Source organism: Podarcis muralis, chromosome 6 (genome assembly GCF_964188315.1).
Source record: "Podarcis muralis chromosome 6, rPodMur119.hap1.1, whole genome shotgun sequence".
NCBI lineage: Eukaryota > Metazoa > Chordata > Lepidosauria > Squamata > Lacertidae > Podarcis > Podarcis muralis.
The window spans coordinates 4223091-4239350 of NC_135660.1; the positions used below are offsets into that span (position 1 = coordinate 4223091).

Below are 16260 nucleotides of genomic sequence, written 5' to 3' on the forward strand. Positions count from 1 at the left end.
GAACATGATTGAGTACCTACTAGATCCCGGTTTTGTTTGTTTTAAGGCCATGCGGAGAAGTAAACATTTATACGAGAAATAAAATATGGGTTTAAATATGTTAGGCTGCCTTATTTTGCAGCATTCCACACATAGCTCACACATTGAGAGCATGGGGGGAAGCACAGCCCTCCAGGAACAAACTCTCCCCATAGCTTGGCCTTCACCTCAATTCATCAGGAAGAGCCGCCCTAGTTTGAGAAGAGGCTGCAGCAGCCCACCGGCCGTGGAGTGGTTTTGGGGGAAGGACTTGAAGTTTTACAACTACGCTTGACTTGTCCTTTGAAAACTCACAGAACACCGATGCTAATAATTTCTTATGTGGCACACCAACCTCTGTTGGTGTATATGGCAGCCTTTCAGTTAACGTGTGCAAATATTATAATCATTTTCCACAACTAGTGACTGAGTCACAATGCTTTTTGGCTCTTTTTGCTGCTGTTGCAATAAGTCAGCAGGCAGGATCCGAAGAACCACAAAAGCTCAATTCAGTGAGCCAAAGTGGGTGGGTGGGTGGATGTGTGTGAGAGAGAATTTAGATTTGTTTTTCCTCATTTAGCTTTCCCGCCTCCAAAAAAGGGACTGCACGACAAACTGCTTTTGAAATTGAGGAAAGTTTCAAAAGCAGGTTGTGCTATAGGTGTCAAAGAAGTATTAACCTCTTGTGTGAGTCTGAGCAACTCTTTCAATCCCAGCCCTTGAATTTCACTATTGGCCTCCGTTGGTCGCTATTATTTCATAGAACCGTAGAGTTGGGAGGGACCCAAGAGTCATCTAGTCCAACCCCTGCAGTTCAAAGCAGAACCCTTTTCTACTGGACTCTTTATGTAAGGCCCTTTGATGTGACTTTTTCGACTGGGTGCTGTTTGAAACAGAACAATCTAGATGGGCCTTTTCTTTAGACTGATCAAGGTGTTACTGTCACGCAATAACTGATTGTGGAAGTCGTGGGATCAGCGTGAAATTTCTTAGTGCTATTAGCTGGAAATGAGTCATTGGGAACAAGGAGGCAGAATGAATTATGAAAATTAAACAAATATGTGCGGTTTCTTAATTTATTAATATTAATAATTATTATTATTTAAACAATTTATATACCTGTTAACTACAATAGTCTCTAAGCAGTTTGCAAAGATACAATACAAAAAAAAAATGGTTAAAACTATAAAATTAAATTCCAATGGAAATGCCGGTGGGATTAAAAAAGAAGCTTTCAGTCGGGAGGGCACCTCTCGGACCTCGACTGGAAGGCAGTTCCATGCATTGATGTTATTCAAATTGCACCATTGAGCTTTATTGGATAGAATTCTTTTTGTGAGGGAGTGGGACAATAATAGCAGAGAAGGTTATGATCATCTCCTTTCCAACTAGCCCACATGTAAACAGGCTGTATTCAGTTGGGTGGGGAGGATTCCTAAACGGTCTTGAGATGTGCGCTTCCTTTCCAAGCTTAATCACCCTTTCATGGAAGTACATAACTTGAGTTTGAAAGTGCAGGCCTTTTCCTCTTAATGTAAAATGTCGCTCTGTAGGATGGTCCTATATAATCCTTATATAGAGACATCCTAGCAATAATGTGCCTTTTGAAGAGACGGGATGGGGAATCCAATGTCTGAGACATGATAGTTACCATAATTGTATTTATTTGAACACCTCTGTTTTGTAAACCACTGTGCTCAAATACTTTTTTTTTTTTTTTGGTAGCAGGATAAATTGCTGATAAATAAGAATAAATGAAGGTGGCCCTTTGAGTGAGAGAAGCCTCTACTCTTAGAGGAGAGCAGTTGATAAAACTATAATTTGGACTTGTATAAATAACAGATGGGAACCACATATACATACTGGGCATTTATCAGTGAGTTTCGGGTATGGCATGGCCTTTTCTCTTCAGCTATACATAGCTGACTTGTTCTTCTGTTTTACCAACTTCATTCTCTGTGAGTAGCAGTGTATCCAGCAGTATGGCCGACGGAGACTGGATGGGCGAGGTGCGAAGCCGATGGCTTTGGTACATGACTGGATTAATCCCATTCCGCATTCCGTGGTGCATCATGAAAAGTTTTGAGTTCTCTGCCACGGAATTTCTGAACGAGAGCCTGCTGGAGCACTTCCGAATGGCGGATCCAGGCGTTGAGGTCGTGTAATTGCAAGTGATATATCTGCCAAATGCCTCCCTGAATGTCCTGTTGAAGAGGGTATAGACCAGTGGGTTCACGCCTGACGAAACATACCCTATCCAGACAAATATCTCCATAAGTGTTTGGATAAACTCCTTGCGGCAGGACGTGCACAGAACGGAAGTGATGTTGGTTATGAAGAATGGGCACCACATCAACAAAAAGAGGAAGAATACAATACCCAAGACCTTGGAGGCCCGCTGTTCATTGGTAATAGTCTGTTCCGACTTTTTCCCGACGGTAGACATCCTGCGCATTAGCAGTTCTTCATTCCCGTTAGGCAAAGGCCTGTCCTTCTTGGAGTTGTCCAACATGGCCACTTTTTCCGGTGATGATCCGGGCGTCATATCCCGCTGGAATACCGTGGACACTGTGTTCCAGGTAAAGCGCTGGGGCAGTTTGTTGATCAAGTAGGCTTTCTTGCGCAAAACTCTGATGGTCAGGAAGTAAGTGACCACCATGATGGCCAGCGGGACGAAGAAGGCAGCCACCGAACCGTAGAGCATGAAGTCTCCAAAGCGTTCTGGTGTCAGCACGCAGGTGAAGTTTGGGAAGTTTTCAACACCTTCTTCTATGCCGCGGATTGGGATCGGGATCGCAATGCCTGTAGGGGAAGCAGAAATCTAGTAAGGTTCAACCTGGAAGTGGAACCGAAAGCGCCACAGTACATAATAAGGAGCATGTTCTGAGACTGGCTTCCGAACATTGGAGCAAATGAAATTACAGGAGCTTTGCAAGCCCACCGTTAGAGAGAACCTCTTTATTTAATAACATTTATATGCCTCTTGATTGAACAGAAGCCCTCAAAGCAGTTGAACTGGAAATGTCTCCAAAGCACAACAGATCAAGTAGCTAGATAGTACCTCAAAATAGGAGAGCGTCAGGTCGAGGGAGGTGACTCCTATGAGATTAGTGCTGCCTCTTGACTCCTTCTAGCCCATGTTTGGAGCAACACTGGCTGTTTTGTGCCCCATATCCTTTCTTGGATCCAAATTTTTCTTGGATCACATAAAGAGCGTGTTGCATTTGCAATGGTGACCCACTTCCCACAAGCCTTCTTTCCACAGGCGGGAGGACAGCATGGCTGGGGAGCTACATGCAACTGAGCACAATTGTCTCAAGATGGCGGGAAGATGGGAAATGCTGGCAATTGGTTTTAATTTTTCCGTTCTCCTTCCCTGACCTTCTGCAAGTTGCAAGCACAGGATCCTCTGAGTTCTCTGGCCTAGCGAATCTTCCTGCCTCCTAACAACTGCTGCTGTTGAACATATTTGTGGTTTCTTAAGAGCTGACTTAGCTACCAAGCAAAACTTGGTGCCTTCGGCCCTGCAGCACTCAAGTAATCGGGTCAGCGATGAAGCTTTCACTTTTTAGTGCTGCCGCCACGGCTTTATAAAGTTTAGGGATTTGCTGTACCTTAGGCTATTGCTTCATGTGCTATAGAAATGACAAGCATCCTTAAGTTCCTTCTGTTCTCTTCTTTAATAGCAGTGCAGAGGCATTGCAATGAAAAGAGTCCTGCTGGATTGTTTTTGTTGTTGTTTAGTCGTTTAGTCGTGTCCGACTCTTCGTGACCCCATGGACCAGAGCACGCCAGGCACCTCTGTCCTCCACTACCTCCCGCAGTTTGGTCAAACTCATGCTGGTAACCTCGAAAACACTATCCAACCATCTTGTCCTCTGTCGCCCCCTTCTCCTTGTGCCCTCCATCTTTCCCAGCATCAGGGTCTTCTCCAGGGAGTCTTCTCTTCTCATGAGGTGGCCAAAGTACTGGAGCCTCAGCTTCACGATCTGTCCTTCCAGTGAGCACTCAGGGCTGATTTCCTTAAGAATGGATGCGTTTGATCTTCTTGCAGTCCATGGGACTCTCAAGAGTCTTCTCCAGCACCATAATTCAAAAGCATCAATTCTTAGAAAGCACTGCAAATAACAAGGCCAGTGGAAGTGATGGTATTCCAGCTGAACTATTTAAAATTTTAAAAGATGATGCTGTTAAGGTGCTACACTCAATATGCCAGCAAATTTGGAAAACTCAGCAGTGGCCAGAAGATTGGAGAAGATCAGTCTACATCCCAATCCCAAAGAAAGGCAGTGCCAAAGAATGCTCCAACTACCGCACAATTGCACTCATTTCACACGCTAGCAAGGTTATGCTTAAAATTCTACAAGGAAGGCTCAAGCAGTATGTGGATCGAGAACTCCCAGAAGTGCAAGCTGGATTTAGAAGAGGCAGAGGAACCAGAGACCAAATTGCAAACATGCTGGATTGTTTACTTATTTAATTTCTATGCCACCCTTCAGCTGAAGATCTTGGGGTGGTTCACAGCATAAAAGCGCAAGATGAAAACACAAAATACATAATAGAAACAAGAACAAACCAAAGCAATAGACAGTGGGCCCCATCCAGTCCAACATCTTGGTTGCTGCAGTGAGCATCTAGATGCCTTGAAGAAGCCTATTGCCTCTGAACTTGGAGAGTCCATAGCTAGACATCTGCTAATCAGTTTTTAAGCTCCCCTGAAATTATTGAGAAGATGCGGTTCAGAGCCTGAGTACATTTAATGAGTAATAAGACGTGGGATAAGTGCTGCGTATGATTGATGCTGCTAAAACCTGGCATTAAAAAGTCATGTTCAAATAGTTTTGCCTCATTAGCCATTTCCTTCTTTTGACTTCAAAAGTTGCCTATTGTTTCCTTTGATTGCGGGAAGCTCTTAAATTTACTAATGTAGGAAGTGGTGCTTTTAAAAAAAACAACAACCCACAGGTGTAGTCATTGATTAAGTGGGTGGTGTCTTTTTTCACCTCTCAATTGTTTGCAACATAACTGATTTTAAAATCATTCTTATTCTTGACACTCTTTTGGGCATATTTTGCATCACTTGTTTTACGGTTAATCTATGATGTCTTCTTCCTGTTCTTTGGAGCCAGTAGTTTGGAGTCATTGATTCACTTCCCCCCCGCTCCTCATTTGTCTTACATCTGGAGTTGACATTTTGTGTACAAACCAATGAGACATTAACAACGGGCTGTGTGCCTTCAGAGAGTTCAGAATGCACGGAGAAGCATGATATAAACTATTCATTTGCACCTCATTTATTATCTTCTGCTTTGCGTACTTTTGACAACACGGTCATAGTTTCCTCTCTTCCTTTACCTCTGAACAGTTAAGTTCCCAATTGCACCCCACCCTCCTGTTCCTCTGTCCTTATCTTTTTTTGTTTAGTGTGTCTGTCGGTGGGCATTTGACCCAGCTAGTTCACTTCTCTTTTAGATCCAAAAGAATTGGAGGTGGTGTCAGATTCCCACCCACAAGGAACTGCTCCTCATTGGGGCTAGTGGTAGTGACTAAATTCAAGCTCCTCTGTGCCTGGGGCATTGTGATTTCTGTTGTAGCAATCCAACATTTGTGGGATGCTGGTGGCGCTGTGGGTTAAACCACAGAGCCTAGGACTTGCCAATCAGAAGGTCGGCGGTTCGAACCCCCGCAACAGGGTGAGCTCCCGTTGCTCGGTCCCTGCTCCTGCCAACCCAGCAGTTTGAAAGCACGTCAAAGTGCAAGTAGATAAATAGGTACCACTCCGGCGGGAAGGTAAACGGCATTTCCATGTGCTGCTCTGGTTCGCCAGAAGTGGCTTAGTCATGCTGGCCACATGACCCGGAAGCTGTACACTGGCTCCCTCGGCCAATAAAGCAAGATGAGCGCCGCAACCCCAGAGTGACTGGACCTAATGGTCAGGGGTCCCTTTACCTTTACCTTTAATCCAGCTTTTGCAACTGAAATGTGTTAAGCAATTTCCCAACAAACTAATAATGGTAATGTGTTTGTTGGAGGGGGGAGGTATTCTTGGTTTGGGTTCTTTTTGTATGTACTTTGTGTTCTTATTTTTATGTTGTGAACTGCCCTGTGATCTTCAGATCAAGGCAGTATACAAATTATCATCATCATCATCATCATCATCATCATCATCATTATTATTATTATTATTATTTCCATGCTTTGCTCTGTTGGACAGTAAGGTATTGTGTATTTTGATCCCTAACGTATAGGAGTTTGAGTTCAGAGATGCTATCTGAAAGGCGTGTTAGGGCTTTGAGCCTTCTTTTGGTACAGAAGGAACATTCGCCCTCGAGATAGATAGATCGCATGAAATTTCTGGCCAGGCACTGGGAATGCCACCTTTGGTTAGAGCATCATGCTGATAATGTCATGGTTGCAGGTTCGATCCCCATAAGGGATTGCTGCATATTCCTGCATTGCAGGGGGTCGGATGAGATGATCCTCAGGTTCTCTTCCAACTCTGATTATGCCTGTTTTGCTTTCGATCCCAGCTGCACTTCAGTTTTAGAGATTTCATTCGAGGAAGAGAACCAAGGCTAGCTGGTGTCCTCATCAGAAGCTGCTCACCATTCACGCAGCGCCACTTTTCTGGCACCCATGCATTCACACCAGCTGTTAGCAAATGAAAAGCACACTCTCCCTTTGATGCTTGCCACATACCTATTGAGATCAGCCAGACCACTGTGATTTTGATGAGTGTTGTGGCCCGTGAGTTGTACTGACTCGCTTGGATTGGCTTTTTTATGGCAATGTAGCGGTCCAGTGAGATGGCGCACAGATGCATGATGGAGGCTGTGGAAAAGAGGACGTCCAGAAACAGCCAGACGGGGCACAGCTCCCGCGGAAGAGGCCATGCAATCTCTGAAAAAGAGTAGAAAAGGGTTAGGGTTGTTCTTTGGGGGGGGGGTGCACCCTGTGGAAGAGGGTGCAACATTTAGTAAATGAATTCATGACACTACAGTGGTGCCTCGCAAGACGAAAATAATCCGTTCCGCGAGTCTCTTCGTCTAGCGGTTTTTTCGTCTTGCGAAGCAACCCCATTAGCGGCTTAGCGGATTAGCGCTATTAGCGGTTTAGCGGCTATTAAAGGCTTAGCGGCTAAAAGGCTATTAAAGGCTTAGCGGCTTAGAAAAAGGGGGGGAAGCGGAAAAAAATCGCAAGACGTTTTCGTCTTGCGAAGCAAGCCCATAGGAAAAATCGTCTTGCGAAGCAACTCAAAAACGGAGAACCCTTTCGTCTAGCGGGTTTTTCGTCTTGCGAGGCATTCGTGTTGCGGGGCACCACTGTATAACCCCCTCCAGTTAATCAGGCAGGAGTTTTTAAAAAGTTATTTTTAGTACAAGTAATTTTAAAAACTGCAGGTGACATTGTGGAAGAGGTCTTCTTCCACCTCTCTTGCACTGGAGGAGCTGCTTTTAAGATGAATGTTTGCATCGGTAGATGTGGGGCTGGATCTATTCTGTAGAACCCTTTCTCAATTGCAAATGTAAGCACATTTAACCTATTGATTAATCAAGGCTTCTTGAACAGGGCAATTGCCCTATCTTCAATGCCTTTGAGGTAGTGGCCTAAAAATCAGTGGATTGTGGGCTTATTAAGCAAAATAGGGCAGCAGCAACTGGTGATCTGTTAAGCATTAGAGGTGTAGTGTTCTGGTTTTGGGGCGCAACAATTCTGGAACATATGCTGCTTTACAATTAGGTGACCTTTTCTTCGCTGTGGTGGCGGCGATCAGGTGAAAACACCGCATCTTGTTGCAACACATGGTTTTCCTTTTCATTATTCGGAATCCTGATTTCTAAATAGGGCTTCTTCAGCCCTGTGCACCTGCTAATAATAAATTGTCCCCCTTTCATTTTGTCATATTCAAATCCATCAGCATCACTATTCCTGTAGTAGCCAGCTCCTGTTCCTTACTTAACGGTGCAAGGTTTGGTTTCTAAGCCAGATTTCTTTGTAGAGGCCCTTGCTGTGAATTAGCTGTGTCCTTTTTGGGGATTGCGTAATGACATCTCTTGGATCAATTGCAATAAAAATAGATACATTTTGGGGGGCATGACTGTTCAAAGGTAAAAATAAAGTTCTTTTTTTACTCTGGGCATAATCTTGAGATTTTGGACCTTGCTGATTGTGTGTGCCCTCTTTTTTTAATCTGTGGGGCCAACACAAGTTGCCAGGATTTTCAGCTTTACTAATAATAAGAATATAATAATAATAATTTATTATTTATACCCCGCCCATCTGGCTGGGCTTCCCCAGCCACTCTGGGTGGCTTCCAATCAAATATTAAAATACAGTAATACATCAAACATTAAAAGCTTTCCTAAACAGGGCTGCCTTCAGATGTCTTCTAAAAGTCTGGTAGTTGTTGTTCTCTTTGACATCTGGTGGGAGGGTTTCCACAGGGAGGGCGCCACCACCGAGAAGGCCCTCTGCCTGGTTCCCTGTAACTTGGCTTCTCGCAGCGAGGGAACCACCAGAAGGCCCTCGGAGCTGGACCTCAGTGTCTGGGTAGAACGATGGGGGTGGAGACGCCCCTTCAGATACTAAGGTTGACAAGGATAATGAATCAACTACTACTGGGTCAAACCTAGTTAAGCTGCCTATGGCTTTGTTAAGCAGAATACAGCAAAACCAGATCTGAATGCAATTCTCCCCACCTTCTGGGCTGCCTTTTCATTTTGGATCCATAAGCAACAACTACTGTCCCACCTCCCCCTTTCCCCAGGTAGCCTGGTTTACCTTGAGGGAGGCTTCCAGTGTGTCTATAGCTTCCCTGCACAAGCCAGCCAATTCCTACACAGAAACCATACAGTCCCGACATTGTGGGGAGCATTGTGTGAGTGGCTCTGCACCTGTGTTAAATGGCTGTTTCTTTATTGGAATATGGTGGGATGCTGTGGAGCCCAAACCACGTGGCAGCTGCTTCTTCCTGCAGCAGCCAGTCCTCCGCAGTCTTATTTTTAAAGAAGTCCGCTCTGTGGTTTGTGGGGTATTAATAGTAATAGCAGAGGGAAAAACCCTGGAGCGCTTTTTTTGGGGTTTTGTTTAAAAAGAGAATTGATAACATTTAAAATGAAGTAGAAAGCGGATGCCTTGTTGAATAGACCGTGAAATGTTGAGCAAACCTTTTTAAAGATTTCCTTTGAGTTTTTATTAGCTTTTTTTTAAAAAAAATCTCTCGTTCCCAGAGCACAGTCGTGCCAGAAGAAATAAAAGCTTCAAGTAACCAATTAAATTTGTGTGCTTGAAATCCCGAGATTCTATCTAGCAAGGCAAGCGTTTTCCTGTGCCTTGAACTAATGTTGTTGAGACCAAGTAATGTATGGCCTTTTTGTGTGCAGGTGTTCGCTTTACATGTGAAGAGGATGATGGCTCCTGGCTCGCTAGATTTCCAATGAATGATTTCAATGTTTTCTCTCCTTTGTGCAGTGCTGCTTAGACGTTACCTCCTTTCTGCTCATTCCTGCAAGGAGAGAATTTTTGCACTGTAGCAAAATAGCCTCTCTCGCCCTCTTACATCAGAGAACTTGGATTTTTCTCCCGCTAAACTTCTGCTTTTTCTTCCTTTTGTGCTCAGTTTTGAGAGAGGTGGTGTGCGTGTGTTGTGTGTTTAAGAAAAGTGACTTTAAATGCTTGATATTGAGAGTGCTGGCTGCAATTTGAGTGTGGGTGTTTCAGTGTTTGGTGGCCCAGTGAATAAGGCATTGGACTGTCTTCGGCCCAGATCACATCGTGGCTGTTGAGTGATCTTCTTGGCCGTGTATAGTATTAACTCTTTCCTCTCTGTAAAATGAGAATAATGAAGAGGAGGAGGAGTTACAGGAGGCAGTGGTAGCGGTGTAGCCTCTGAGCTGTGAACTGGGAAGTCCCTGGTGCAAATTTCACCTTGGCCATGAATTCAGTAGGCAGCCTTTGACAAACTGCATTCTTTTACTTTCAGCACCTCACCTTGTGATATGCTAACACTGATCTACCTTACAGGATGGTTGCAAGAATATACATGATGGGTTTTGAACATTTTAAAGCACTATATCAATGCTAAGTGATTATACTGCCCCAGTGACATCTGCTAAGTAGGGGAATGTCTTATTCTCTGGCCCAGGCAAGCCAAACTCCTTGGCGCTATAGATGTCAGCCTGCAAATCCTAATACTCTTTGTTGATCATGTGCGTTACAAATTGCGTCGCCTAAATTTTCCAATCAGATAGAAGGACCGTCAGTCTTCATTGAAATGATGGTAGACTGCCTTTCAAAGACGCCTGCCTACCATTTACTAGTCTCATTTAGGAACTCTTTATAAGTTTATAAAGAACCCCAAAGTTTCCTTGGCCTAGAAGAGTGAATCCCACTGGCCTAGAAGAGTGAATAGAGTCAAGAGGCACACACATTTCCTCTCTTAGATCTTCCGTATCAACTGTCAGAAATGAAAGGAATTGTGTTTGTGTGATGTGTTGAGATTCTGTACAGTTGTGGAAGCACAGAAGTCTTAAAAGCAGGGAGGGGTGGGCCTTATTGGCCGACTTGGCCACAGCTGACACTATTTAAACAGTTATCTGGCTAATGGATTTTTAAGGGATTACTAGCCTTGTAGGAGACTCAGCTGTCTTCTTGCTTCAGTCCACCCAGCCCAGGGCCTTTTTTTGCTTCTGGTGTGAATTTTCTCTTCTAGCAGTTGCCGAGGAAGCAGAAATACACAACTTTTGCGGCTAAGTAGACATCTTATGGATGTGAATTCAGCTTAGGGTCAGCTGTGTTTTCAGAGTGCCTGCAAATAATGTCGCCACACCTATTTAATTACGATCCCCAACTTCCCTCCCTTTGAAGCAGCCTGCAACATGAGCTTCCTTTTTGTTGGCTTCTAAATTAAGATTCCTTGCATTTTTTAAACTTCGGTTTTAGTAGTTTTCACTCAGGATTAATGGGAGATTAAATTTCAATAATAAAAGAAGACGAGAGCAGAAAAGCAAAATTGTTAGGAAGCTTAAGGCCAAGTTAGCCACTCGCAGGACTGCTAAATGTGCGAATGGCATCTTGTGTCGTTTGGCCCTGAGTAAACTTGAGAGGAGAGAGTTTGTAATCCTTTTGCGGTTTTTTGCTGGTCGCTAATCACTTGCTCTTTTACTTCTTCTAACTCTTAGTGCTTACATTTAATGTTGCTCAGCTTCACAGCAGTATGGCAAATCCTGCAAGCTATGAAGATCTCTGTAGCTCAAGAGACCTGATCATAGTGAACCTCTCAGAATGCTCACATCTTCTCAAGGATCACCACTACAAAATAAAATGTTATCACTCTTGTATCTGGATTAGAAGAAAGCAGTCTTGAAGGCGATGGAGCTGGAAGTTCCCATCATCCCTGACCACTGGTCCTGCTAGCTAGGGATGATGGGAATTGTAGTACAAAAACAGCCGGAGACCCAAGTTCGGGAAACCTTGATTTATAATGACCCCAGGGCCAAGACTTGCTTGTCTGAGTTAGTCCTGCCTCTGTGCATATTTAGTTTGAGCGATGTATTTGCTATGATCTTAGCCAGTGTAATTTAAGTGCGCTGGGTAGCAGCAGAAAATATGGCAGTAGCTTCCTATTTAATGTAGGATTTATTTGTGTTGCTTCTTCAAAGGTTCCTCCTCATGACTTGCCCTCACAATTACTCCCTTGGGTAGTATAGTAGTTTAAGAGGCTGTTACAGAAAAGTTCCCGATTTAATTCTTGCCTTCTGCCATGAAGTCATTAACCAGCTTCACCCAGAACCTCCCCACCCCACCCCACTGATAAGGGGATAATAATACTGGGCTGCCTTTGTCATTTGTAAGGATCATGACAAGGTGTTATATGTGAAGGGCTTTGAACCGTATAAAATGTTATTTGAACACTACATTTATAAATTCAGTTGATCTCCACAAGGACATGGGGCAAGAATCAACTAACCCATCTTGGTTTTATCATCCTTGTACCTGGAGGGACATTCGTGCTTTTCCTTCCAAGCATAAGGACTGTTTATGTCTTTATTTTTTATTTCCAGCTTGAAAACTGCGGCCATAATATGTCACTTGGTTCATTTCCTTTGAACTATAGTTTTGTGGGTTTTGTATCCACTCAGTAGATTTTATCGCTTTTCTTTGCTGGATAATAATTCATAGAGGCCAAATTGTCATAGGGCCTTTTTGTGCGTATGTGGAGAGAAAATTGAACTAATGAGACAATCCATGCTTTCCGCAATTTGAGCTTTCTGCATCCTGTCCCCTGGCACTGTTTACTGATGTAGCATTGCATTCTAGTCTCCCTGTTGACTCTTGCTACGAATCAGTAGTACATGGGTACAGTTAGGACTATTGAATGTAGGGGCATTTCCACTGGACGAGTGGGGTACCATACCAATGCACACTTGTAATTGTACATTAGATAATTCGACCAGTTCCCTGCGTTAAATGGACTCTTGTCAATTATTCCAAGCTGCTAATAGAATTTCAAATTCTGTTTGTGATGGGCTGTGAAACGAGGACTGGAACTAAGGAGATTTAACTGCTGTGCTGGTGACTGAGTAGTCCTATCTACCCCAAGAGTATGTACAAGAAGACACCTTGCATGGGAGCTGATTCACCAAGACCAGGAGTTGAAATCAGACCACATCCCATGTCGTGGCAAGGAGGCGAAGGCCTTCCACTTCACCCCTTGGTTGTGACATATCAGAGAATTCAGACAAACTGCCATCAAAGTATGACCATGGTTTCACAACCTCATCTCAACCGGCTTTGAACCATGCCACTGAACACTTCCCCGACTTTCATTTGTAGATCCATATTTTGTTTTTAGGAGACGCAGAAAAAAATAATTTTGGAAATCTAGCAGAATATGAGGTTAAGGAGACGTTACTGAAAATTCCCCATTGAACTGCTTAAATGAATTTCACATAGATCACTAGGATACTGACTTAGAGTCTGTCTTAACTACAGAAAGCAAAAAAAGGCAAACTGATTGCACTCAAATGAACTTTTATTTCACTGAAGCTGGAGATTAAATGATGTTAGTATCTTATATCACACATATGGTCTGTGTTATGAATCATTGTGTCTACAGAGGCAGAAAAGGGGCTTTCTTGAAATGGATGGAACGATGCCCATTGGTGGCGATCATGATGAATGTTTCTAGTTTATGTAAAAAAAACTTTTTTAAAAAAACTTTTTCTGATTTCATAGGAACTGTGTATATTTTCATTTAAACTATGAAACTATCGCTGCTGTGTGTTATAACATAGCTGCCCACTTGGCAGAAGAGCTATTTCAGAGTGGTGTTCAGTAGTTCTGATTTTCCCTGAGCATTGGTCTGGAAGAATGAAAGAGGTAGAGTAATTTGCTGCATTTTGCAAAGGGGCTTAAGGCACCAGAAAGCTCTTAATTTGGTCAGTGCTTTAAAATGCATGCATGCATGCATACATACATATATATATATAGAGAGAGAGAGAACACATAACTTCAGAGGATCAGAGGCCAGTACTTACCAAACATGATGGTAAGAAGTGCTATCGGCATCACAAGCAAACCAACTAGCAAATCGGCCACTGCCAGAGACATGAGGAAGTAGTTGGTGGCATATTGCAACTTTTTCTCCAAGGATACGGCCAGTATGACGAGAATATTCCCCCCAATGGTGGGGATGATGACCATCAGAATGAGCAGAGCTGCCCAGCGCAACATGGTCCCCTCCGCTGTGATTGGCTGTGCAGATCCATTGCCGGATCCAGACATGTTCACAGGCAAGGCCATTTCAGCACCCGGTAGGATTTGTTCGGAGAGCATGTGTTACTACTACTGGGGCATACTGTAACTTCTAGGAGCTTGGTCTTCCTCTCCGGCCCAGTGCGGTCCTGATGAAAGACCAGCATCGTAAACTACTCATCTGCTACCACATGAGGGTCTTCTCTCTCTTGTGCAATTTTATGTCGTGGTCCTTCTTGGATGCACGCAAAGAGTATTTAAAAATGAGTACGCTGCCTTGGATCCATCTCTTTATTATAGGTCCCAATGGTCAGACCGTTCCCTAAAGCGAAAAGCTTCAAAGATGAATGTTGAAGAGTTGGGTAATGAATTAGATCCTTGTGTCCTCGCACAGTGCCTCTCCTCCTGTGCTGAAGAGCTCGCCCTACATAATAGAACATACACATGTCATGTTTTTATTTTTGTTGATGGGCTAGAATTGTTACACTGAACTTAGAGGTGTGGCAAGGTGGCATATGCTGAAAATTTATACCATCCGAGTTTTGAGTGTTAAAGGTTGTGATGCTGCAACAAACTCGAAATTGGGGGGGAAACAGCTCCGGAGAGCTATGAGAATAATTCCCAGTTTTTCTCTCCGTAAATTCCATTTCCCTAGAGAACTACAGCTTGTAAACTGATGCAGGCTTCCTTACTACGTGCCTGCCTGCTTGTTCATCAGGTGGAAGGGCAGATAAAATCAATTTAGGATTTATTTATTTTTTAAGCTAATAGTGCGATCCTATTCATTTTTACTCAGAAGAAACTCGCATTGAGTTAATGGTACTTATTTCAGGTGATTGCAGGCTAGAACTATAGGGGGGGTTACTTGTTCAATGGGAAGACAGCAAATAATAATCTTACCGGAGTTACAGTTCGTGAACTATTTGACCAGACAGACCAGACTTCTAAATCCCTTTTGAGAGGAACCTTTACCAATTCCTTCTCTCTAATAAACAAGCACACGAAAGTGGCCCCCTTGGATTTCTGTATTTGCATTCAATTTTTTTCTATGGCGTTTCTCGATATACAAAGGGCACGTTACCATTCTTGCCTTTTAACAGTTTTAAAACGACTGACGCCTTACCTTATTTATCCACTCCCTGGATTTTAGCGGAATTTCCCTAGTCCTTGAGCTGGATCCGTTTCCTCGGAGGACGTGTGTTCCTTATTTGCCGCACACTGGATGCTTCGAATGTCTCCCTCTAATTGCATTGCTTTCTTCCAAGCCAGCCACGCACACTTGCGATTGAATTTCCCACCGCAGTCGGGTTCACTTTGCCATTACGCCGCTGATTTCTTTCTCTTGTCAAGCCCAGAGGAGGAGGAGGAGAATGGCTTGAGTCGATGGCTCCCTCCCTCCTCTGTCATGCTGCCGTTTTCTTTTGGTAATTTTTACATACTTAATATGTCCCTTGAGCGCTGACCAGCCCTTCCTCTCTGCCTCTCGCCTTCTGTGCAGCTTCCTCTGGACGCGTATGCTCTGCTGCTATCATCTGTTGATTGACTCATTCCAGTGCACCCAGCTCCAAGTGCTTAAAACGCAACGCAACAAATGAGCAGATATCCTCTCCCCTCCCTCTTTTCTTTTGCATCTGGAGAAGAGGCATGCAAGGTTATGTCCTCCCACCCCCGCCATCCAGCTTTCCAAACCTGAAGCGCACGACTCTCATCCCCAACTCTGAATGGGTTGATCCAATCAACATCGGCCCTTTTCACTTGAGCGTGTAAAAATACATGCTCCCTTTCTCACGGCAGTCAAAAGGTGCTCCCTGGTAGAAGGAGCTTTTTACGTCTTCCATAAATACAGGGGAAATGACACTGTACGACAATTTATCTGTAATCTACATAGTGCTTCAAGTGCACAAGTCGATCACAGGCTGTGCTTAATTAATCTTCCCAGCAGCCCTGTCAGTTGGGCTTCAATTTTACAAATAGGGAACTGAGGCCGGGAGGTGCCTAAAATCTTGGGTGAGTTTATGGCTTTCCTGTGTACTATTGCTTGCAAATGAATCTTACGTGCATTACCTGGAAGTAGGTAAACTAATCAGTGTTTTTGAAGGTGTAAAACTTTGTTTCCCAACAGATGTTGTGTATTAAAGATAAAGTTGTGGGTAATATGTCAAGCATTCTGGCTCAACCAACTAGGATTTAGTTTGGTGTGCATGTGCAGTTGTTGCGGCATTTTTTGTTCCAGAGAACGGAGTACCAAGTAGATTCTCAAATTATTGCTGTAATTTTGTGAGTCACAAAAACTTTGGTTCGGGGTAGCTACTCTACAAGTCGTGCGTATTTGGCACAGTGCATATGGAAATACATTGGGGGGGGGGACCTAGTACATTGTAATGGATTAAAGCAATAGTAGGCTCCTTCACACAATGCTTAATTTAAGGAACTCACTGCAACAAAATGTGGTGGTTGGTTATTGACTTAGCTGCCTTCCAAATGGGA

At 43.7% G+C, this 16260-nt stretch overlaps 2 protein-coding genes across 3 annotated transcripts in view; one reads left to right on the top strand and one right to left on the bottom strand.

Annotated features, from left to right (window-relative positions):
• The window catches only part of PSMD1 (proteasome 26S subunit, non-ATPase 1), an 89194-nt gene that overhangs the window by 36234 nt on the left and 36700 nt on the right, over nucleotides 1-16260 (top strand). The window lies entirely within an intron of this gene.
• HTR2B (5-hydroxytryptamine receptor 2B) lies at nucleotides 1081-15358 on the bottom strand. Of its 2 annotated transcripts, XM_028731932.2 has the most exons (4): nucleotides 14897-15357; nucleotides 13557-14197; nucleotides 6718-6918; nucleotides 1081-2820 (listed from the first exon to the last, which is right to left on the bottom strand). In XM_028731932.2, exons 2-4 carry the CDS (start codon nucleotides 13852-13854, stop codon nucleotides 1931-1933), a joined length of 1389 nt encoding a protein of 462 aa, XP_028587765.2. In that variant the 5' UTR covers nucleotides 13855-14197; nucleotides 14897-15357; the 3' UTR covers nucleotides 1081-1930. The 2 variants fall into 2 exon arrangements, with proteins under 2 accessions (XP_028587765.2, XP_077785756.1); XM_077929630.1 differs by lacking the exon at nucleotides 6718-6918 and having other exon boundaries at nucleotides 14897-15358.